We start from the raw sequence: 25558 nt of genomic DNA, 5'->3' as shown, positions 1-25558 counted from the left end.
AGTGACGGGAGTCAGGGTTGGCTCCGTGCCTGTGGGCCAGCAGCTGCGGGATCCCTGATTGTCGGCACGTAGTTGTACAGCTGCAGAGGTTAGCCTCGTGCATGTGCACAGCAGTGGATGCTGGTGATGAGAAATATTTATGTGTCTTGCAGGGATTTTTTTTGTTAGAAACTGGGCATTTTAGATAATATATTGTAATAAATCTTAATAATTACCTCTTGGACACCTTCCCCCCTCATGGCTTTTTATTATGACTTTCTTGTTTATATGTGTAGCGACTGCATGGATTTTGGTTTTTTGTTTTTTTTGGTTTTTTTTGAGGTCTCTTTCCACCCTCTCCTATTTTTCTTCAGCATTAAGCCTCTGATGTTGCTTCTCGGGGAGGCACAGCTTTGGGTATGCTCAGTCACCCTGGGTTGGCTGTGGTTTTGGCAGGATGCCCATCCTCTTTCCCTGACAAAACCCATCTATTTTACTCTGAAGATTTCCTACTGTTTTCTCTCTTATTTTCAAAAGTGCCCTGGCGCATAATCTGTTCTATAGACTAATCCATCAAATTTGGGGGATCCTTCGAAGTATTAGGTCCTGGAGTCAGTGTTTGACATATGTTCTCATCCCGGGAGGGTCCCGCCCAGCTGTGTCTTCTGGTTTTCTCCTGCAAACTAGCTGACCTAGATTTTAGCCCGTGTCATCTTGAATCTATGAACCTTCTCCCAACTGCCTTTCCCCACTGCCTCCGCTGGTTTCGACAGCCTCCTTAGACCTGGATTTCTCTGTGCTCTGTTGCTGGGAAGAGAGTAAGAGCCATTTTTTTTACTGCTTGTTCCTCTCCTCACGGACAATCTCCCGGCCAGGGCTCTGGAGCCAAGAGTGGGGACAACTGTATACTTTTCTGTGAGAGACACCCCCGTTTTAGGAGCTGAGCACTCGTGGGAGAGTCAGTAGTCTGCGATCTTGACCTGCCTTTCCTGTTGTAGGACCACCATCTTATGAGCCTAGACAAGTGGGATTGGAGCCCCAGTCTTCCCAGCGGACTTTCACCTAGAGTAGAGCGTGTTCCCTGAGTGGGGGCCAGGTAGAGGGAGGGAGGCCCATCTCTCGACTGCCCTTGCCTGGAACTTAGAGCCTCAGCTGCAGGGAGCTGGGGCAGGGTCAGAAGTGCTGACAGAAATGCTTGCCCTCTCTGGGGAAGACCTCCCTGCAGCCCGGGAGCTGGGGGGGACTGGAGAGGGAGCCCTGTGTTGTTGGCAGCAGTAGACCAGAGTGGATTCTCTGCTGTGCTGAGCTGGCAGGCTGGAGGGAGGGAATGGTCTTGGTTCAGATGCCACAGACTCTCACTTTTCTTACCAAATTTTTACAGAATTTTTTCTCACATAGATGTTGCTTCATCTGTTGCATACCTGTAGGGCCATTTCCAGGAGCCTTAAAGGTTGGGTTTTAAAATCACTCCCCCAGATTCAGTGCCAAGCGTGTCCCTGTGGTTCTTTGCATTGTCATACCCGAGGTCAAACTCTGTTTCACTGAATTTTCTCTCTTGTTTTTCTGTTTTTAATTTCACTAATTTCTGCCTTTTATCATTGTCTTGCTTCTGCTTGCTCTGGGTTCCTTTGTTCTGTTTGTAGTTTCTTGAGGTGAGAGTTTACATGATTGATTGGACTTTTCCTCTTTTTCTAACACATGTATTTTATTGCTGTAAATTTCTGTCAGTACTTCTGTAGCTGTGTTCTGCAAATTTTAACATGTACTTAGTTTACATTTTTATTCAATTCATTGTGCTTTGCGATTTCTCTTGAGAATTCTTCTTTGGTCCATGGACTATTTAGTATGCCTTTCCATCCCTTTACCCTCCTGTATTTGTAACTTGTTTTACACATCCCTCACGTTTCAGTCCCCACAAGACAGTGTTTGATAGTTATTCTTTCGACTGTGAAACATTGGTTAGAATATTTGAGGGGCGCCTGGGTGGCTCAGTCGGTTAAGCGACCGACTTCGGCTCAGGTCATGATCTCACGGTCCCTGAGTTCGAGCCCCGCGTTGGGCTCTGTGCTGACAGCTCGGAGCCTGGAGCCTGTTTCAGATTCTGTGTCTCCCTCTCTCTGACCCTCCCCCATTCATGCTCTGTCTCTCTCTGTCTCAAAAATAAATAAACGTTAAACGTTAGAATATTTGAGTAAATAGAATGCTGAGTAAATAGAAAGTGTATATTTACCCATATTTTGTTTATTATGTTCTTTCTTCCTTCTTGATGTTTACATGTTCCCTCTTTATTGTTTTCTCTCTGTTTATAGAGAATTTCCTTTAGCCTTTCCTTAGGGTAGGTCTGCTGGTCGACAGTCATCTTTGCTTTCCCTTATCTGATAATGGCTTGATTTTCCTTTTGTCCTTCAAGTATATTTTTGCTGTGTCTACGATTTCAGATAGACTTTTTTTTTCCCTAGCACTTGAAAAACTTCCTTCTGATCTTCATATTTTCTGATGAAAATTCTCTTGTAATTCAAATTATTTTTTGCATATAGGTAAGGTGTCCCCTTTTCTCTTTTTTAAAAAGTTTTATTTATTTAAATAATCTCTACACTTCCCGTGGGGCCTGAACTCACGCCCCTGGCATCAAGAATCGCATGCTCTTCCAGCAGAGCCAGCCAGGTGCCCCTGCTCTCTGACTTCCTAGAAGACATTTTCATTTTCTTTCTTTTCTTTTTTTTAGACATTTTCATTTTCAAAAGTTTAATGATATGATGACTCTCGATGTGGATTTCTTTGGATTTTTCATGTTGGACATCATTTAGTTTCTTGAATTCGTAGGTTTATGTCTCTGACCAACGTGTGGAGTTTCTGGCCATTATTTTTTCATGTAGTTTTCCATTTCTGGCTGAAAAAGTCTCCTTTCAGGACAGAGTGACACCTGTGTTAGGTCTTTTGTGATAGTCCCACAGTTCCCTGGTTTTCATGTTTTTCCCTGCCTTTTCTTTTCTACCCTGCTTTTTAGAGGGAGTAGTTTATCATTCAGTCGTGGTTTAGCGGTTCCTGTCTCTGTCCTCTCCATTCTGCAGTCAAGCCCATCTGCTGAACTTTTTATTTCAGTTACTGCTTCACTTTTGAAGTTATTGTCATTTGAGTTATTTTTCACTTTTAAAATTTACATTTGATATACTAAGTTATATGTCAATTTAAAAAATACCGTTTACTTTCTCTCTACACGTTCTTCGAGGCTTTTTATTTTTTCATATTTTTCATGTTGTGTTTACAGTTGTTTGCTTAAGCATTTTTATCATGGTTCCTTTAAAATCTTTTTCAGGTTGTTCTAACATCTCTGTCATCTCAGTGTTGTCTGCTGACTGTCTTTTTTCTTTCAGTGTCAGATGTTTAGTGTTGGTATGATGAGTGAATTTTTATTGAAACCTTGACATTTTGTGTATTTTGAGAGCCTGGATCTTATTTAAACATTCTGTTTTAGCAGCTTTCACTCACTGACACCTCTCCAGCAGAGGAAGGGGGTCACTGTCTGGCTACTCCAAGGAGGGGACGAAAGTCCAGATTCCCCACTCAGCCTCTTTTAACACGAAGGCGGGTGCTCCTTCTTACTGCTCCGCCAGGTAGAAGTTGTGCTTCCCCCAAACCTCAGCTGTCTGCTGGCCAGAAAGTGCTAGCTCCCCGCATGGCCACTACTGATACCAGGGGAGGAAGAGGTGGCCTTGTTACCACTGGGCAGCGGTGAACATCCCCACTCTGCACGAAGCCTCCTTCGAGCACCCCCGTGGGAGACAGGTAGGGGTGCCTCGTTGGTGCTGGGTAGGAATGAAGTCCAGGCTCCCTACATGGTCTCCACTGCCGCTGCAGACCGGGGTCTCATTACTACCCAGCAGAGGTGTGGGTCCTACTCGCTACTTGATTTTCTCTGACACCATCCTGACAGGGGAGGAGGGCTTAGGGTGCCTCGTGACAAATTTGCAAAGGTGGAAATCTAGGCTCTTTACTCAGCTTTTGCTTGAAGGAGTGTAATTGAGGCCACAGATTTTTTTGTGGTGCTTGACTGGAGAAGAGCAGTTAGGCTGTCCCTTTCCTGGTGTTTTGGCTAGAGACAGAGGGGGAAAAAAGGTTTCGATGGGTTTTCTTCTGTAGCCTTTGGCATTTCCAGATTGCTGGCATTTCCAGATTGTGTCCACGTCTAGAATCTATGAGGCAAATCAAAACCTTGGAAACTCACCACTGTGTCCATTCTTGGTCTTAAGGTCCTTAGTGCCTTCTCTTTACCTTTCTGTTTGTGTTATATATAATGTCCAGTGTTTTAAATTTTTATTTACTGGGAAGAATTTACTCCATCTTTTAAGAAGTGGGAGGTACATTTTGAAAATTTTTAAAAGTTAATTGTTTTCTTTGGTTATAAATGTGGATTTGGCAAATACAAAAAAGTTGAAAAAAGAAAGTTAAAATTATCATAATCCTATCAAACAAATGTAAATGCCCTTAACATTTTTTGAGGTATTTCCTTAGTTTTAATATTTAAAAAAATAGTTAATGATAATATTTTTATGAATAGATTTTGTCTTGCCTTTTTTTCCTGGTATTTTTGACATAAATGTATTTTGAAATTGTTATAATATCCTATATAGGTGTTTTCATGACTGTATAACATTATGATATAATGAATATTTTTATACCTACAACTTTCTTAAGAATTCAGATTGTTTCCTTGAGTTAGTTTAATAGACAGGAATTTCTGGATACCTACTGGTAAATTACTTTTCAATAGATTATATCACTTTTTATATTACAGGCGACTTAGGAAACTTGCCTTATTGTACTCCACTGACACTGAATTTTATTGCCAATTTGAGTATGTATTACTGATTAGAAAGACAAATGTAATCTCTAAATGTTTTAATTTGTCTCTTGTATACGTTTGGATTTTCATGTTGATTTATTATTAATGTTATTATTACTATTAATCCATTTGTAATTTCTTTAGGTTGATGTCAAGAGGTAGGGATGACCTAAATTGATTTATTTTCCAGACAGGAAATCAGTTATGTATCTAATCAGATCCCCAGTAAGATCATAAGTTGTAATAACAAAAATACAAAACAAAACTCTGTTGTTCCACATTGTTTGGGTTCTTAGGGATAGAAAGACAACTCTTGACGGGATTAAGCAAAAAAGAGAATTTGTGAGGTATTTTAATTGTAGAGTTCAGAGATAGTTCTAGCTCCTTTCATGGCCGGACCCAGGGACTCAGATACTATCAGAGTTGGTTTCTCTCTGTGTTTCACTCTTAAGCATGGCATCCCCCTTTGGTGCTCTCCATACCCCCATTTCCACCCCACACATTTCCCAGCATTTATAGGCTTACATTCTTCTATCTTCTCTTCCCCAGTAATTCTTACAAAAGTCCTGGAATTGAATCTCCTTGTCCTGATTTGAGGCACAGGTCTATCCCTGAATCAGTCATTTTGGAGGTGGGGATAGAATATGTTGAAGGCCACAATGGATTATGTGTTCACCCTTGGAGCTGGAATAGAGGCGAGTGAGCTCCACACGGACTGAGGGTAGAGAAGGAGTTATTCTCTAAAAACCTGAGGCACCATGCAAATCCACCTCTTATGTGCATAGTTGGAGGTTCCGTCAAAGACCTGGAGGAGGAACAGTTCCTGCTTTTGCTCAGACACACCCTGTGTAGTCTTGCTGGCTTTCTCGCCGTGGAATGCACTTCCCAGATGCTCAAATGACTCACTTTCTCATTTTCTTCATGTCTCTGTGCAGATGCCATCTCATCAGGTTTTACTGACCTTCGTTTAAAATAGTACCACCACCCCCACCTCCTGCACCTCACATACTGTTTTCTGACCTTTACCTTGCTTTTTTCTTAGTATGAGTGTATTTATTTTCTGTCTTCCTTCGTTGGAAGGACCCTGTTTGTTATCCTACTCTAGGTTCCCAGAACAGTTCTTAGCACATAGTAGGCATTCAAAACTTTGTTTATTAAATAAAGGAATAGATGAATATTATGAAAGGAAAATGAAAAACAAAAGGAAAAATGAGGACAGGGTTATCATGAGCAAAAGGGTCCGAAGGTTCTTAAACATAACGGAGGAACTTGTTTGGAGAGGAGCGTAATCTGATACTGAGGAACTAGTAAAACATTCTTACTGCGTCCCTGCTGTTCCTTTTACCACAGGCTTCACATAGACCTTTCCTTAATAGGGACATTCTTAATTAGTAGCCCAAATGATTCTATTGTGTTAATGTGATCAAAAACAGCACTGTTCATTAGAAATGATGCAAGCTACAATGTAAGCTCTTTAGGTAAGTTAAAACTTTTTAGTAGCCCCATAAAAAAGAAGTCAGAAGAAACAGATGAACCTTCTTTTAATATTACATTTAGGTCAACATATCTAAGGTATCTTTTGACATACAGCCTCTCTAAAACTTGTTTTGAGATATTTCACATTCTTTTTTTGTACTATTTGAAATCTGATATATATTTTATATTTACAGTACATCTCAATTTGAACTAGCAATGTTTTCAATTGCTCAGTAGCCACTGGTGGCTAGTGACGACTATATAAGACATTACAGTCTAGAGCATATGTGCATGCATTCAACCAATATTTCTTCAACCAATATTTGTAGAATGGTGCTAGACGCCATTCTAAATGCTGGGAGTTTACTGGTGAAGAAGACAGATGGGGTTTTAAGGAGTTTATATTTTACTGGGAAGGGGCAGATAATCAAAATAATTTCAAAAACGAATAAGTGGGAAGGGGGTTATTTATATATTGGTTGATTTAAATAATATACCTACTGTAAAGTACACAAATCTTAAGTGCATGTAATTAGATGACTTTTTATGTCCGGTGATAACCACCCAGATCACAGGTCTTCCTCTTGCCCCTAGGTAAGAAGTTTGAGAGTTAGAGTTTTAAGTGGGGGAAGGTGTGGGAGGAATGTGTAATATCTTTTCTAATTTTGATAAATGTGGAAAGGAGGAAGTAATTTTCTGGACGACTGCATTATTTCCTTTTGGGAAGAAGGAAATTGAGTTTGGAGCCAAATCTATCCTTTGCCTTTGATCTTCCATTTTGTAATGGTAATACATGTTTTAAAAGGCTGCCCTCTAGTATCTAAAATGAACTAAGAAGAGAAATCAGTTATAGAACTATACCTAGTGAAGGTCTAGTGTTTTAATAAGGGTTCTGTCAATGAAAGAAAGAGTTAACTGTGATATTCCATACTCTGGGTGCATTATAAATTCTACATTGATTATATACTATTTCTAAGCTGAATATAAATGATATTGGATTTTTCATGTTAATGTTTTTAGTATGAGTAAAGGAAATTTATAATTGACTTACTTTTACCCTCTGGTTTTTAAGAAGTCAAAATTGTTTCTTAAGAAGGTGGTATAGCCTGCTTTTCTGCATATTCCAACTTGACAAACAAATTAATAATTCTGGGCATAATGTTTTTCACTTTGAAACCTTTTATGTGATTTGTTTTCTGGAGTTAATGGCACTTTTAAACTTCAAATATCTGTTACTTTTGTGTTTATGTAGAACTTAACAGATTTAATAGGTTATTTTGTTTATGTAAATCTTTTTAAAATTGGGCTTTCCCAGTGTTTTACAATGACATTAAAGTAATGTAATGGTAGGCCACGTGCTTTATGTGTGAATGATGATTATCATTTTATCTTTGCAGATTTTGAAGGATATAGCCAATCGATACCATATGATGAGAGGTTCCAAAATACATTTTGTGCCAGGCTGGGATTGTCATGGGTTACCCATTGAAATAAAAGTATTGTCAGAACTTGGTGGAAAAGCTCAGAATCTTTCAGCTGTAGAAATTAGAGAAAAAGGTAAATAATCCCTATTTCTTTTTTAAAATGGTTATTCATAAACACTGGTCCCTAGGAAAAGTCAGGACTTAATCAAAGAGACTTTCTGTTGTTTTTTGGTTTTGGTTTTTTTGGTTATAATGGTATCTATTAGAAACCAGTTTTTGTTACAGAAAATTCAGATCTCATTTAAGTGACTTTTGTGAGAACTTACGTTCAGAGACTGAGGAAAGGTTTGTGAGCATTTCCACGTACATTTTTCAATTTTTTGATGTTCATATTTTGTGAAATTATTGTGCTCAGTGTTTTTATTTACTTTCCTAGCTGGAGTTTGTTGACCTATTTCAGGTGCTAGACTAAAAGTCAATTCTAAAATGCGTATATATTTTTTAAATTAATCTCTTATTTGATCCTTTAGTAGCTGGGTGAGGGAGGAATCTTCTGTTCTTAAATTATCATATATTTAGATATGATTGTGAAGATTTTTGACATCACTGTGAAACATCTTCATGTTAATGGCCTAAACTAGATGTACTGATTACTTTTTCTGTGTATAATGAAATAAAAATTACTCTTACCTTTTCCCAAAGTAAGAAATACGAAAAATAATTTTTCCAGTTTATTTTTTCTAAATGTAAAGTTCATTGTATAAAGTCTGAAGAATAGTTTTGAAATTCTAATTAATTCTAGAATTTGTTTTAGTTATCTTCTGGACACCTTTAACTTTCAAAATAATTTCCCTATTATATACATTTTGTAGTGTATAATGTGTACAATACCTGCTTTTAGAGACCTACATACTAAACCATCTTTAAGAGTTTGAATTTACTGGGGCTCCTGGGTGGCTCAGTTGGTTGAGCATCCAACTCTTGGTTCTGGCTCAGGTCATGATCTCACGGTCGTGAGTTTGAACCCCACATCATGCTTTGCACTGGAAGCCCTTCCCCAGCTTGCTCACTCGCTCACTCACTCGCTCTCTCTCTCTCAAAAAAAATAAACATTAAAAAAAAGAGTTTGAATTTATTGGTTTTCAGATGCTTTTTTTTTTTTTTTAATCTTTCTTAAATTTGTTTTTTAGCTAGATCATTTGCTGAAGCAGCAATTGAGAAACAGAGATCAGCATTTATTCGTTGGGGAATAATGGCGGATTGGAATAATTGCTACTATACATTTGATGGAAAATATGAGGCCAAACAGTTGAGACTTTTCTACCAAATGTATGAGAAGGTAATGAAGTATTTTTTTTCTTTGAGTATGTTAAATTATGTGTTACAAAATTCCAGCTTTCATATGTATTTGTCTTTCACAGGGCTTGATTTATCGATCTTACAAACCTGTGTTTTGGTCTCCTTCATCAAGGTATGTATGTGTTTTTGGTAGTGAAAGTGGAGAATTTTGTGAGGCCTTCAAATATTTATATGTAATATTCTTAAACCTTAGGACTGCATTGGCTGAAGCAGAACTTGAGTATAATCCTGAACATGTCAGTCGCTCAATATATGTAAAATTCCCTCTCTTGAAACCTTCTCCCAAGTTGGTATCTCTCATAGGTAAGATTTATTCATTGCTTGAAATGTATTCAAGTTACAGAATTGTAACATTTGGTAGCATATTTAAAATTTTATTTTCACGGGGTGCCTGGGTGGCTCAGTCGGTAGAGCATCCAACTTCAGCTCGGGTCATGATCTCACAGTTTGTGAGTTCAAGCGTCAGAGCCCCGCGTCAGGCTCTGTGCTGACAGTTCAGAGCCTGGAGCCTGCTTTGGATTCTGTGTCTCCCTCTCTCTCTGCCCCTTCCCCGCTCATGTTCTGTCTCTCTCTGTTTCTCAAAAATGAATAAACATTAAAAAAAAAAAGTTAAAATTTTGTTTTCACAGATGGTTCATCTCCTGTTAGTTTTTTAGTCTGGACCACCCAACCTTGGACAATTCCTGCCAATCAAGCTGTTTGTTATATGCCAGACTCAAAGTAAGTTTATTGCTGTATTTTTTGTTTTATCCACAAATAGGAGCAGTTTCATCATTAGCATTATTTTGGATTTATTTCATCATTGTTCTCTTAAAATTCGGTGAATTATAACATAGTTATTATGTTCATATAGGTTTTATTAAGCTTTAGATGATTCCATTTAAGACCTCACGTGCAGCTTTTTTGGAAAACAAATGTAAGGGATGAAGTTCTTTGAAAGTAGTGCTTTTTTTTTTTTTTTTTTTTTTTTTTTTTTCAACGTTTATTTATTTTTGGGACAGAGAGAGACAGAGCATGAACGGGGGAGGGGCAGAGAGAGAGGGAGACACAGAATCGGAAACAGGCTCCAGGCTCTGAGCCATCAGCCCAGAGCCCGACGCGGGGCTCGAACTCACGGACCGCGAGATCGTGACCTGGCTGAAGTCGGACACTTAACCGACTGCGCCACCCAGGCGCCCCAGTAGTGCTTTTTTTTTATCTTGAAGTTAGTTTTCCTCAAATGATGTAAAACATTTAAAATAGCTGTGGCTTTTCTTTTTCATTATTAGTAATTTTCTCCTAAAATTTTATTTTAGGTATGCTGTTGTGAAATGTTCCAAATCTGGGGACCTGTACATACTTGCTGCAGATAAAGTAACATCCATTGCTTCTGTTTTGGAAACAACACTTGAAGTTATTTCAACATTTTCAGGTGAAGATTTATAGAAACTCTGACCATCACAGTCATCAGAGTATCCATTTGATTTGAGTTTAGTATTTGGCTGAACATTTCTCATTGTAAATTGAAACAGATATGGCCTCTGTTTTTGTAGAATATATTTCACATTGATTACACTGAAGGAAAATATATGTTAAATGTGATAAGAGTCTAGAAAATATGAACATTAACAAAAACATAACAGTATATCTGGTAAATACCTAATGAAAAATTAGGTAAATGTCCTTTGTACAATGTAGAATGTACAAGTATCCTTTTAAAATTTTATTCAAAGGATGCCTCCTGGCTCAGTCAGTAGAGCATGTGACTCTTGATCTCAGGGTCATGAGTTCAAGCCCCACATTGGGCATGGAGCCTACTTACAATAAAAATTTCTTAAAAATTAAAAACAAAAAAATAAAATTTTACTCAAAATTGAGTCACCAAAAATTCTTGTTATCTGATTTAATCAGAGACACAGGGAAGGAATTAAATATGTTTATTTTTTGGTAGATGATTTTAATGAGGAAATTTAATAAATTCAGAAAATTATTCCTGAGATTGTTCTTCTGTCAAAAGAATCCTTAGTAAGCTGTAATTTGTAACTTCTGAAGTATTGATTGATTTTGAAATATAATTACTAAAATCTAGGGAAGTCCATTTATTTATTTTAATTTATTTTAATGTTTGTTTATTTTTGAGAGAGAGAGACAGAGCGTGAGCAGGGGAGGCACAGAGAAAAAGGGAGACACAGAATCCAAAGCAGGCTCCTGAAAGCTCAGAGCCCAATGCAGGGCTTGAACTCACGAACTGTGAGATCGTGACCTGAGCCAAAGTTGGACACTTAATCAACGGAGCCACCCAGGGCACCCCAAAATCTAGGGAAGTTTAAAATTACCTTTTACCCTTAGGGATGATACATCTTTGCGTTTCTTGAATTTCTTACTTAAAGAGAAAAATCACATGAGTAGGATGAGTAGAGATACCCCGAAATGGAAAGATTGCCTAGTCAAATAAAGAAGCCCTCTAGGGGCGCCTGGGTGGCTCAGTCGGTTGGGCGGCCGACTTCGGCTCAGGTCATGATCTCGCGGTCCGTGAGTTCGAGCCCTGCGTCGGGCTCTGTGCTGACAGCTCAGATCCTGGAGCCTGTTTCAGATTCTGTGTCTCCCTCTCTCTGACCCTCCCCCGTTCATGCTCTGTCTCTCTCTGTCTCAAAAATAAGTAAACGTTAAAAAAATAATAATAAGGGGCGCCTGGGTGGCGCAGTCGGTTAAGCGTCGGACTTCAGCCAGGTCACGATCTCGCGGTCCGTGAGTTCGAGCCCCGCGTCGGGCTCTGGGCTGATGGCTCAGATCCTGGAGCCTGTTTCAGATTCTGTGTCTCCCTCTCTCTGACCCTCCCCCGTTCATGCTCTGTCTCTCTCTGTCTCAAAAATAAATAAACGTTAAAAAAAATAAAAAAAATAAAAAAAAAAAAAAGAAGCCCTCTAAATGCATCATTTTAGACGAGATTGGGCGTGTTCAGGGTGGTATGGCCATAGACCTAAATGTATCATTTTAGGTGCAGGCTGATTAGAAGTTGAAGTGGTCTTAACAAAAATAAGAGGGTTTTATGTCAAAAGCAGGAAAGAAGCTACAAAATGTTTGGTATTTAATACCGTTTGGTCCTTGTTGGTGCCGTAAGTAAGTTAGAGGATCCAGCATATTCTTTACCCCATAACCTTCTCCTATCCCTTTTTTAAGCACAGAAGGTAGTACAGATTTCACTGGAAAGTTAGATGTTGTTGCAGAAGCTAAATGGCATTCTCATGAGGTGTTTGAAAGTACTCAGGTTAAATTTAAGGTCATCTTTCTAGATTGGATAATTGTTTCAAATTATTATGTCAGAGAAGTATTGGGTTGCCATTTTGAGACACCACATTTTAGAGGAGTAGGTACACTTCTCATCTGTGGCAAATAAACTGATGACGGATAGCTTATTAACTTACTAAAGTGGTAGGAATGTTGAACAGCTAAAATGTAATAATTTGTGTAGGATAGCTTTTCTTTACAGAAAAATATAAATTGTTTCTTATTGACCAAAGATCTTTGTTGGGAGGGGAGAGAGAATATTGAGTGGCAGATATGCTAAGGATGGAGATAAAGGAAGGTTAATAGGTGAAGTTTACTTTGCCCTAAACCTTTCATTTCCATACTAAAAATGCTTGAGAAGTACAACATAGGGTCACAGGGACTTGTCTTACTTGCAAATCTAACTTAAAGAAAGGAATCAAAGTGAAAAAATCAATATTAACAATTCTCTTCATTGACAGCATTATGAATTATCTTGAAAAACATGTATCCTGAAGTATTCAAGTTTTTCCTAGTAAGTTAAGTATTTTCTAGGAATAAAATGCCAAGTCATCCAAGTCCAACAGTGAGGAGAACTTGTGATTTATTTTCAGAAAAGGGAGTTCATTGCCATCAGTTATAAGGGAATGTTAATTTTTCCCAAGCCTTTTTATTTATATACTGTTATAATCAAAATGAAATCAGCAACAGGGCTATCTATGAAATGTTAAAATTAAAAGATTTGTATTCTTTTGGTGATATTGAATCAGTTACGTCTTAGTCCTCTACAGCCAGAAAGGAAGGATCATAAAAGTGGAGACATTGCTCTGTGAGGACAGATTTTTTTTTTTTTAAGTTAATATTATTTAGTTTAGAAAGATGAAGGATGATTTGTGGGGAAGATCTTAGGAGTAAGGGGACCATTGAAATTTCTTTAATTATTGAAGAGTAGATAGACTTAACAGACTTACCTAGTACATCTTGGTAAATACATAAGTAGAACCAGGTAATCTTTTTAAAGTTTGGGGACTTATTTATTTCTGTTGTTTTTAGAGCATATGAAAGATTAATTTATAGAATCCAACTCAAGAAGCAGTAAAGGTGAGAAACATTACTGATACCGTGGAAAAATTGACAGATGGTGGATACGATGTATTATTAAAAGGGCTGGGGTTATACAGAATGTTAGAGTCATACTTGCTTTGGAAGTTGGATTCAGTCATTTATTAGCCATGTAACACCAGGCATATTGCCTACATTTTCTTGTTTTCTGATTTATAAATTGCAGATAATATTAGGTGTTTGGTAGTATTATGAAGATGAAGTAAGAATTTATGTTGAACCCAGTACATGGTAGGTACCTACTGACTGTTAGGTATTATTTATCATCTCTTACCTTTTTAGGGTAACATTATGAAAAGCAACAACAGTTAATTCCCATAGAGATAGTGTTAGAACCTGTTGGTCATTGATCTGTTCTAATTTCTTTGTCCTTATATTCCAAAAGGTGCATAGCTGTACATAAGTTAGAGAAATCTTGGGCTCATTTGTGTTGTCTGTTATAATAGTTGCTAATATTTTATTTTTATTTTTATTTATTTTTTTAAATTTTTTAATGTTTATTTATTTTTGAGAGAGAGACAGAGCATGAATGGGGGAGGGTCAGAGAGAGAGGGAGACACAGAATCTGAAGCAGGCTCCAGGCTCTGAGCTGTCAGCACAGAGCCTGACGCGGGGCTCGAACCCACAGACCGTGAGATCATGACCTGAGCCGAAGTCGGACGCTTAACCGACTGAGCCACCCAGGCGCCCCAATAATTGCTAATATTTTAAATCATTTACTGTGTGGCAGTTATTGTGCTAAGTGCCCCAAATACTTAAAATGTATTGCCTCAATTTATCCTCATGGCAACCCTCTGAGATGGGAACTGTAATACTATAGGTTCCTAAAGGTCACAGTGCGAGTAAAAAGGGAAGCCAAGTTTGAGGCCAGTCTTGTTCCAGATCCTGCACTTTTCTTTTTTTTTCTTTTAATTTGTTTTAATGTTTATTTTTCTTGAGAGAGAGAAAGAGAGAGAGAGAAATTGAGCATGAGCAGGGGAGGGGCAGACAGAGAGGGAGACACAGAATCTGAAGCAGGCTCCAGACTCTGAGCTGTCAACATAGAGCCCGATGTGGGGCTCGAACTCATGGACCGTGAGATTATCACCCGAGCCAAAGTCAAAAGCCTAACTGACTTAGCCACGCAGGCACCCCTCTTTTTTTTTTTTAATTGAAGTTTATTTATTTATTTTGAAAGAGAGGGAGAATGAGCAGGGGAGGGGCAGCGAGAGGAGAGAGAATTCCAAGCAGGCTTTGTGCTCCACGCTGAGTACAACATGGGGCTCATTCTCAACGATGGTGAGATCATATCCTGAGCCAAAAATCAAGAATCGGACACTTAATTGACTGAGCCACCCAGGTGCCTGGAAGATCCTGCACTTTTCACTTGCTACTCTCTTGCTACTCTTAAAGAGGTAGAAACATTGTTACGTAAGATAATTCTTAATTATGGTTTTTTTTTCCCCACAGGTGTAGATTTGGAAAATGGTACTTGTACTCATCCTTTAATTCCTGGTAAAGCCTCTCCTCTTTTACCTGCAAATCATGTGACCATGACAAAAGGAACAGGGTTGGTTCACACAGCCCCAGCCCATGGTATGGAAGATTACAGTGTAGCTTCTCAACACAACCTGTCCACGGTACTTTTCCTCTTTTCTTTCCTTTTTAATTGTTGCTTTTGTAGAATTAAAGTGATAAATCCTAATTAACATCTTTATGTTTTGGTGATAAGCAATCATTTTTGTCACAATTAAGTTGTGAAATGCTCGGGTTTGTTCAGTACCCTAATGCCTCATTAATTCATACTAATTGAGAAAGGTTTTGGAGAATTAACACAAAATCAGCACAGAATTAGAATTGAAAAATACGTATTAAATGGGGAGAATTTTTTCTCTTTCTTTTTGAAAGAGCAGTTTGTTTTTAAAGAGTCCTCTTTAAATTTATGTTATACATGTCAGTTACTTAGGGAGTTTTTTCCTTTAGTTAAAAGTGAGTCCCAAAGTCAGCACAATATATGTACATTACAATTGATCTGGACATTAATAGAGACCAAGTTAAAGGTATTTTTAGTATATTTAACTTTTTAAAAAATTATTTTAGTTTTCATCATCAAAAGTGTACTCTTTAATCCCCACCCCAATTTCCTCCATCCCCTCCTCCCCCCTCCCCTCTGGTAGCCATCAGTTTGTTCTCAGTAGTTAAGAGTCTGTTTCTTGGTGTCTCTCTCTCTTTTTGCCTTTTGTTTGTTTCTTAGATTCCACATATGAGTGAGATCATATGGTATTTGTCTTTTTTGACTGACTTATTTTGCTTAGCATTATACTCTAGATACATCCGTGTTATAAATGGCAAGATTTCATTCTTTTTTATGGCTGAATAATATTCCTGTGTGTGTGTGTGTGTGTGTGTGTGTGTGTGTGTGTGTGTGTGTGTGTACTGAGCCACCCAGGCGCTCCTGAATTCGTGTTTTTTTTTAATGTTTTTGGGTAAATACTCAGTAGTGTGATTACCAGATTATAGGGTAGTTCTGTTTTTAACATTTTGAGGAAACTCCATACTGTTTCCACAGTGGCTGCACGGGTTTGCATTTCTACTAACAATGCACGAGGGTTCCTTTTTCTCCCTGTCTTTGCCAACACTTGCTGTTTCTTGCGTTTTGATTTTAGCCATTCTGATAGTTGTGCAGTGATACCTCTTTGTAGTTTTGATTTCCATTTCCCTGATGATGAGTGATGTTGAGCATCTTTTCATGTCTTTTGGCCATCTGGATGTCTTCTTTGGAGAAATGTCTGTTCATGTCTTCTGCCCATTTTTAATTGGATTATTTTTGCAGTGTTGAGTTTTATAAGTTCTTCATATATTTTGGATACTAACCCTTTATCAGATATGTCATTTACAAGTACCTTATCCCATTTAGTATTTTGCCATTTAGTTTTTTTGGTTGTTTCCTTCTCTGTGAAGAAACTTTTTATTTTGGTGTAGTCCCCATAGTTTATTTTTGCTTTTGTTTCCCTTGCCTCAAGAGACATCTCTAGAAAAAAGTTGCTGCAGTCGATGTCAGAGAGGTTACTGCCTATGTTCTCTTCAAAGATTTTTATGATTTCAGGTCTTACATTTAGGTCTTTAATCCATTTTGAGTTTGTTTTTGTGTATGGTAGAAGAAGGTGGTCCAGTTTCATAATTTCGCATGTAACTGTCCAACTGGAAAAATTCGTTGAAGAGACTTTTTCCCATGGTATATTCATTCCTCCTTTGTCGAAGATTAATTAACTATATAATTGTCAGTTTACTTCTGGGTTTTCTGTTCTATTCCATTCATCTATGTGTCTATTTTTATGCCAGTACCATACAATTACTACCACTTTGTAACGTAACTTGAAATCTGGAATTGTGATACCTCCAGTTTTGCTTTTCTTTTAAAAAATTTTTCTAATGTTTATTTTTAAGAGAGAGGGAGAGAGACAGAGACGGAGCATTAGAGGGGGAGGGGCAGAGAGAGGGAGACACAGAATCCGAAGCAGGCTCCAGGCTCTGAGCTATCAGCACAGAGCCCGATGCGGTGCTTGAACTCATGAACCATGAGATCATGACCTGAGCCAAAGTTGGACGCTTAACCAACTAAGCCACCCAGGCGCCCCTGTTTTTCTTTTTTAAGATTGCATTGGCTATTAGAGGTCTTAGGTCTAGTTCCATGCAAATTTTAATATTTTTTGTTCTTCTGTGAAAAATGCTGTTGGTATTTTGATAGAGATTGCATTAAATCTGTAGATTGCTTTGGGGAGTATAGACATTTTAACAATGTTTGTTCTTCCAACCCATGAACATAGAATGTCTTTCCATTTCTTGGCATCATCTTGAATTTCTTTCATCACTGTTTTACAGTTTTTAGAGGACAGGTCTTTCACTTATGGTTAAGTTTATTCCTAGATAATTTATTATTTTTAGTACAATTTTAAATGGGATTGGTTTCTTAATTTCACTTTCTGCTGCTTCATCATTAGTGTATAGGAATGCAACAGATTTCTGTACATTGATTTTGTATCCTGTGACTTTACTGCATTCATGTATCAGCTCTAGCAGTTTTTTGGTGGAGTCTTTAAGGTTTTATATATATAGTATCATGTCATCTGCAAATAATGAGAGTTTTATTTCTTTCTTAGCAATTTGGATGCCTTTTCTTTATGTTGTCTAATAGCCATGGTTAGGACTTCCAGTACTATGTTGAATAAAAGTGGTGGGAGTGGACTTCCTTGTCTTGTTCCTGACCTTAGGAGAAAAGCTCTCAGTTGTTCCCCATTGAGTACATTGTTGGCTGTGAGTTTTTCATATACAGGCTTTATTATGTTAAGGTATGTTTTCTTTACTACTTTACAGAGGGTTTTTATCGTGAATGGATGTTGTACTTTGTCAGATGCTTTTTCTGCATCTGTTGAAATGATCATAATGGTTTTTATCCTTTCTCTTATTGATGTGACACCACGTTGGTTGTTTTGTGAATCTTGAACCGCACTTGCATACAGGAATAAATCTCAAATGATTACGGTGTGTGATTTTTTAAAAATGTATTATTAGATTCAGTTTGCTAATATTTTGTTGAGGATTTTACTTTTTTTTTTTTTAATTAAACTTCAGGCATTTGTTTTAATAAGACATTGTGCCTTTTGGGGTGCCAGAGTGGTACAGTCTGTTAAGCGTCTGATTCTTCATTTTGGCTCAGGTCATGATCTCACAGTTGTGAGATCGAGGCCCTGCGTCAGACTCTGCGTCAGACTTTTCCGCTGCGTGGAGCCTGCTTAAGATTCTCTTTCTCGCTCTCCCTCTGCTCCTCCCCCGCTTGTGTGCTTGTGCGCTTGTGCGCGCCCTGTGTCTCAAAAACAAAAAAGACATTTGCCTTTTGTGGTTTAAATGTGTAAATCCACAAATTTCTATTAACTAAGAAGTATCCAGATTTTCAATGCAGTGAAAGACTGTACTGATATGTTTTATATAGACTGTTTTGCCGGGTATTGTCATAAGATAAAATATCTTGGTACTTTGTTGTTGAAAATAACCCTTTGTAGGATTGTTTAGTGAATGAAGATGGAGTTTTCACAGAAGTTGCAGGTCCTGAACTTGAAAACAAGGCTGTCCTTGAAGAGGGAACAGATGTGGGTGAGTATTGTATGTGTTATTATGATAAATAGATACTTTCTGAAAAGCAGCCAGCAGTAAGCTTTGCTGGCTCTTCTCCCATCTTACACTCTCATTAGAAACAAAAATCTGAAATTGTATTTTATTTTACTGCATGGTTTAAAATGGAAGTTGGGACTTGTTCATCTTTTGCTTTAAAATTGTTCTGTTTAAGCAAAGCAGGGCAGTCAACAGGGAGTGGTGTTATTTTATGGCTATGGTGTATTAGTGTTGTGGAGAAATAAAATCAAGCTTGAGGCTAGGTGCTGACCGTGTATCAGACACTACTGTTTTTCTAACCCTCTTGTAAATCACTGATCCCCTGTGCAGCGCTGTTTATGTACTATGATCTTCGGGGTCCTCCAGCTTTGACTTGTCTTTTTGACTTTTTGTAGTTATAGACCCAAGGACCAGGTACTGTTAAGACCTTTCTTTGCCCACACTAAGACTAAGGCTAATTAAACATGGTGTATTACTTTCCTAGAACTACTGTAACAAATTACCATAAATCTACCAGCTTAAAACAACAGAAATTTATTCTCACAGTTCTGGAGGCTAGAAGTCTGAAATCAGTGGTTTGGCAGGGCCTTGCTCCCTCTGAATGCTCTATGGAAGGATCCTTCCTTGTTTCTTCCTAGCTTCTGGTGGTTTCTGGTTATCCTTAGCTTTCCTTGGTATCACTCTAATCTTTGCCTCCGTTGTCACAAGTCCTTTGCTCTTGTGTGTCTCTATCCTCCCCTCTTATTAGGACACTAGTCATTGGATTCAGGGCCTACTCTAATCCAATGTGACCTCATCTTAACTTGATTACATCTGCAAAGACCCTATTTCCAAATAGGTCACATTCACAAGTACTAAGGGTTAGGATGTGAACATATCATTTGGGGGGATAAATTCAACCCACTATAGCTGGTTTCTTTTGGATTCTTTGGAGACCATTTTAAGATTCATGGTATGAAAGATTATGGCTATGAATTTCAAACGTAGAATTTTAGATATATCCTATTTATCTTTCCTTTGGAATGAAGAGCCATGGGAATGGCTTAATTTAGAATCTACTTAAGGTTTTGTAGTCCCTGCTTTTTTTTGCCAAGAGATTCCCAGATTATGCCTCTGTAGCTACTCTTACCAACTGGTACCTACTGGTTCAGATTAGTACTCCTTGGGAATTACAGAGCTATTAGGATTTTCATAGTACTTTTTAATTCTAATGTAATTTGTTATTGATTTTTTCAAAGTTATAAAGATGCTTCAGGCTTCAAAACATTTGTTGAAAGAGGAGAAATTGATACACAGCTATCCCTATGACTGGAGGACTAAGAAACCAGTGGTTATTCGTGCCAGCAAGCAGTGGTTTGTAAATATCACGGATATCAAGGCTACAGCCAAGGTATACGAGACATCCTGTTGTGAGCATTGGGTTTTAGTTCCCTCAGTATGAAAGGATTGCGTGGGAGGTTGAAGTAGGATTTGGGGAATAGAAGGGATTGCTGCTATTATGATTTGGTGATGTGATTTGGTTTCATAAAATTATAGTTTTATATTTAGAAGGATCTTGGATTTCCATTCCTTCATTATACACGTGTGGCTTAAAGAGGTTAAGTGACATGCCCCAATTTCCTGCCCAGTATAGTGAAAGTAATATAGAGTTAGGACAGATGTGAGTTCAGGAGGTGGTTAGCCTCTCAGAACCTCAGTTTCCTCATCTATATAAAGTTGATAATAATGCCTACCTCGTGGGGTAAGTGAATGAGAGGGTTCCAGACCAGTGTCTGGCACATAGTAAACATTTCAGTAAAACTCTTTAAAAACCCTTTGCTTCCTTAAGATTGAAATTGCAGTCCATTCAAAAAATTGTTGCTTTGACTTAACAAAGACTTTAAAATGGGTATTCTAAATATTAATATATATTTGAGCTCCTTCATTCACCACATAGTATATGTATCTGTGTGTGTGTGTGTGTGTGTGTGTGTGTGTTGTAAACAACTTAATTCTGTTGAATGAAAGAGCTCAAATATATATTTGTTAGCCAAGCTGATAATGAAGATACTTTATGTTACTGCTTTCATCTTAACATATAACTGTAATCAGTTGGTTTATTTGTTGACTTGGCAATTTGAAGCCCTTGCCGAAGCCGGGCAAGCAGTTTACATTTTCTGTGTTTGTATAGAGTGGACAACTATCGTACGGACTGTTTTATTGTTTGCATTCCTGTGAAGCCTGTTTTCCTTTGTTGTAAATGTTAAGTTTTGTAACTTCAGCTCTGCACAGATTTTTGATTGAAGAACATCTAAGTCTGATGCAGAATGCTGGAGCCTCGTGTTTTGTTTCGTTTTGGTTTTGATTCCTTCACAGATAATTTTCAGTTTCTCATTGCAGTAATAGAATAATGTACTGCATGTTTCTCCTACCCAAATTCAACATTAATCACCTTCTGGCCAATTTTATTTTGTCTGCACCCCTCCTACCACCTTCCTTTCACTCTCCACCCATTGGATAATTGTGAAGCAAATTTCAGGCCTTATGTCTTCATAAATATTTCAGTATGTATACCTGAAAGATAAAGACTATTTAAACATAATTCAAATGCCATTGTTACCATCTTATAAAAGTAATAGTTATTGCTTAACAAAATCAAATATCCAGTCTGTATTCATATTTCTTGGATTTTCAAACCAAGGATGAATCAAATTGAATCGCATATGTTGCCATTCTTCCAGTAGGTTTTGAGGGAGGGGATTTCTTGTAGTTGAGGTTAAGTGAGGAAAATATTTAAATCGCTCTGCAAGCAGAAAAATGCTTAATTAATGGCTCGATTCTTAAAAATGAAGTTGACATATTTGTCCTTTCTTGAGATTATTACCAAACATTTTTCTTATATAACTCATCTTTTGGTAACTGACAAATGAAATGAAATAAAAAACAACTTTTTGGGGGGCTGAAGGTAGAGGAAGTTCTTGCAAGAGAGCAAATAAATAGAAAGTAACTGTGATTTTCAGAGTGTTTTCTGTGTTGTAAACCGTAGTATGTGAAATTAGGTTATATTGCAGCCCTTGTTTATCAGCCTAAAACAGCAGCTTATTTTTTAAGTAAGTACTTAAAAATTATTGTTGCAGTCATGTTTGAATGTATTTTAACTGTGGTTTAACAAAGTATAATACTTCTACTAACCCTAGTATTACCAGTTTTGATCTAGGGTGTTTGGAAATCAGTAGAAAATCTCTTGTCCCATCCTCTAAAGGTGAAGTCTGTTCTCAATGTTATTTATTAGATCCTTTGTGGCCTTCTTTTAACTTTGCTTCATTTACTCTGAAATCTGTTTTTTAGTTAAATTTTTTGGGTGTGGGGAGGGAGACATGTAAATGACTATAAACATCCAAAATAAAGAGCTATGAGAATAAATAGTGGAAGTTGTGGAAAATATGTTCTGCTTACTCTCTCTGATGTGATTTGTGCATCAATTACAGGAATTGTTAAAAAAAGTGAAATTTATTCCTGGATCAGCACTGAATGCCATGGTTGAAACGATGGACAGACGGCCGTATTGGTGTATATCAAGGCAAAGAGTTTGGGGTGTTCCAATCCCTGTGTTTCATCACAAGACAAAAGATGAATTCTTGATCAACAGGTAGAACTCTCTCTGCATTTCTTTCAGCATTTTTTTTTTAAATGGAAACATTTTGTTTAAGTGTTACTTATTTTGAGAAAGAGAGAGAGAGAGAGAGCTAACAAGCCGGGGAGGGGCAGAGAGAGAGGGAGAGACCGAATCCCAAGCAGGCCCCGCAGTGTCGTCACAAAGCCCCATGTGGGGCTCAGTTCCATGAACCGTGAGGTTGTGACTCAAGCCGAAATCAAGAGTCACACGCCCAACCATCCAGGCCACCCAGGTGCCCCAATTTTTCCCCGCATTTTAAAGTGAGCTGTGTTTTCTTCAAAAGTAGAAAATTAGTGGACTGTTGAGAACTGATATATGTTAAATCACATATTATAAAATAACAGTCTTCGGTGGGGGAATAAAATATAATTTCACAAAGATCCTTTCATGTGGTTGAAATTTTAACAACTGCAGTTTTTCAGTATAGATACTTAGAAGCAGAGGCTCTGATAGTTTTTCTGTGGGAATCCATGGTTTCTGACTGTGTGCCTAGCATTGTGCTAGAATCCAGTGTCAGGAATCCAAAGATGAACAGCGTTCAGGAGGGGATCCAAGTGTGCGGTTTTTCTTTAGGAATCCGAGTCCCTCTCTTACTTCAGGCTACTGTTTCAATAGAAATGACATTGTACAATGATTTATAGATCCTTTAAAATTTAAGAAACTGTTACATAGTTAAATGCACAAAATTAATGTTTATTTTAGTGATGATTACCTTCCCAACTGTTTCTTCTCTTTAAGGTTTTTTCTTTTTTTTCTTTTGAGAAGATAATACATGGACGTAGTCGACAATGCAGGGTAGAAAAACTTAAACAGTGGAAAGATTTTTTTCCTAATCCACACACTAGACTCTTCTCGAGGCAGTGTATAGACTGACATTGTCCCTGCTTTTCATGAGGGAACAGTCTGGCTAGTTTATCTTCTAGTAAATTAGGGAGGTTTTCGGTATTCAGTATAGCTTTTACTAACAGATGTGGACAGGGAAATAGTAATCATTCCTTTTAAGAATACATCCTAAGTTTTCCTTTTTTTTTTTGAGTAATTTTTTTAAATCTATTTATTTTGAGAGAGATGGAGACACTGCTAGTGGGGGAGAGACAGGGAGAGAGAGAGACAGAGAATCCCAAGCAGGCTCTGGGCTGTCAGTGTGGAGCCTGACGTGGGGCTCGAACTCACAAACTGAGATCATGACCCAAGCCAAAACCAAGAGTTGGATGCTCAGCTGACTGAGCCACTCAGGCACCCCTGAGTAATTTGTTTTAATCTGGTTAATGGAAATTTTACTAAGTTATGTTTTAACATGAGTGAAAAGTTTGAGCCCATTTTGATACATATTTTCACATTTTATCATTTGAGGATCCAATAAGGTTTTTGAGGGCATGGAGGCCACTAAGTAATGATGGGGAGTTCGAGAGACTGTAGACGTAGAATTGCATGTTCCTACTTTGGGGTTCATCAGAATTTTTGTAAAAAGTTCCTAGTTTTCATCGTCAATGTTATCAGTATTTCTTTAGGTGGTCCTTTTATGAATGCATGTGTTTCAGGGTTTTTTTTAAATGTTGATTAAAGTGGGTTGGTTTGTTTGTTTTAATCATCGATAGCCACATATTAGGTAGTTCTTAGTGTTTTTTGTGTAGAAGTTCTTTTTCAATTTGAAATATACATTCTGTCACTGTTTCTTGGGGAATCTGACACCTTATGGCAACATGGCTCAGGGAAGAACTGCGGGTTCTGCCTTGGGCAAATATCACCATAAAACAGCTCATTTGCTTTCTTCACAGAGGATGCGGCATTCGAGTAGGGCCTTGAGGATTAGGTAGGAAAGTGTTTTGCAAGTGGAGGAATTAGCAGGAGCTGAGGGTGTGGAGCAGGGAAAGCATAGCACATGTATAGGAGCCATAATGGGACTGTCCGGTGTTGAGGGGGGTTTTAGAAAGTCCAGTGCTGAGAGAGGTTTGTGGGGGCAGATTGTAGTGAGTTTTGAATACTAGGTTAAGCAGTTTAAATTCTTAAATAGGCATGAGGAGTGAGAGTATATTTTAGGAAGAAAAGCTAGAGGTTGGAGGCCAGGAGGTCACTGTAAGACTTCGTCAGTATTATTACAGATTGGAGCCAAGGCTCTTTGGGCTAAATAGTGTTGCCCATGTTGTTCTTATAATTGAGAGCTTGGTCAGATGTAGACTGCTGATACCTTAATACCTTAAAGTTGACATAAGTTTACACAGGTATTATTTAAAATTCCACACTGTACAGTTTTCTTTTAAGGAATGTGTATAAGCCGTTGTCATTGTTCCTCGTGTTTTAGGTTTTTTTTTTAGTGTTTAGAGAACAAGATTTTTAGGGAATTTCCTTGAAGTGATGGAGGTGGACATGTATATATTAGTAAGAAGAGGAAATTAGTTTATTTGACAATAATGACAATAAAACGGTACATAGGTCGATTGGTCACTAAGCCAGGCAAAATAAATGTGAGCTTTGTCAGAAAAACACAAGCAGATTTTCATCAGGTATTATTTATTTTCTGCTTACAGTCGACACATGCTTATGTTGCAGATTTTTTTCTGTGCATCTCCCATTGTGTTGCTTGCATCATATTAGTTGAATTCTGATTTTGAAGTAGAAGAGATATACAGAATATTGGCCTACAGAAATGACAGACAGACTTAGCCAAATTGTCTGTCAGTTCATAGGTCATTTTCCTGTACACCATTTCTGAGTGATGACCCAAGATTAATCTTCCTCCACTGTTGGTTCCTTGGTGTGACATTGCACTTAATGTAAGAAGATAGATGTTAATTCTTAATTACTTACTTGTAAGTAATTTTTTTAAGACCGCGTGAAGGCTTATCTTTTTTCCTCCTTAATCAAGCCAGAATCAAGTGACCACGATTTTCTGTCTTTCTTGGATAGATCTTTCTATTGTAGTGAGTTGGTAATCATCAAAAGTAACAGCATCTCCACTGGACATTGGTACACAGTCCACATGGAGTTGCTGTTACACTTGATAACCCCAGTAAGCATACCAGAACATTCCTTCTGCTTTTCTGGACCAAAGTCTGTAAGTTCAAGTCTTAAGTATACTTGTTTCACAGAAGAAAATCTTGATTGATTCACATTGCTAATAAGGTTAGAGACTAGTAGATTTGAAACTCTGATGTTTAACTTTGATTTGAATTAATGTTCTCATCTGCACTTCATATTCACATTTGTATTTGCTCAAGATATAATTGCGTTTCTGACCTTAACATCATTGATTTTTCTGAATCTGTAATAGAATGCCATTATAATTTAGGTAGAAATCTACTCCTA

General features: G+C 37.7%; 1 protein-coding gene across 1 annotated transcript in view; it reads left to right on the top strand.

Annotated features, from left to right (window-relative positions):
- The window catches only part of IARS2 (isoleucyl-tRNA synthetase 2, mitochondrial), a 65961-nt gene that overhangs the window by 11050 nt on the left and 29353 nt on the right, over positions 1–25558 (top strand). The window contains exons 3-12 of the mRNA XM_045455726.1: positions 7696–7855; positions 8913–9061; positions 9144–9193; positions 9275–9384; positions 9711–9801; positions 10377–10492; positions 14899–15068; positions 18489–18579; positions 19836–19987; positions 22065–22225. Coding sequence (XP_045311682.1) covers positions 7696–7855; positions 8913–9061; positions 9144–9193; positions 9275–9384; positions 9711–9801; positions 10377–10492; positions 14899–15068; positions 18489–18579; positions 19836–19987; positions 22065–22225 — 1250 coding nt within the window. The remainder of the gene's footprint in view (positions 1–7695; positions 7856–8912; positions 9062–9143; positions 9194–9274; positions 9385–9710; positions 9802–10376; positions 10493–14898; positions 15069–18488; positions 18580–19835; positions 19988–22064; positions 22226–25558) is intronic.

Source organism: Leopardus geoffroyi, chromosome C3, assembly GCF_018350155.1.
Source record: "Leopardus geoffroyi isolate Oge1 chromosome C3, O.geoffroyi_Oge1_pat1.0, whole genome shotgun sequence".
NCBI classification, from domain to species: domain Eukaryota; kingdom Metazoa; phylum Chordata; class Mammalia; order Carnivora; family Felidae; genus Leopardus; species Leopardus geoffroyi.
The sequence above is the reverse complement of the archived record's forward strand: the minus strand, read 5'-3'. Positions and strand labels throughout refer to the sequence as shown.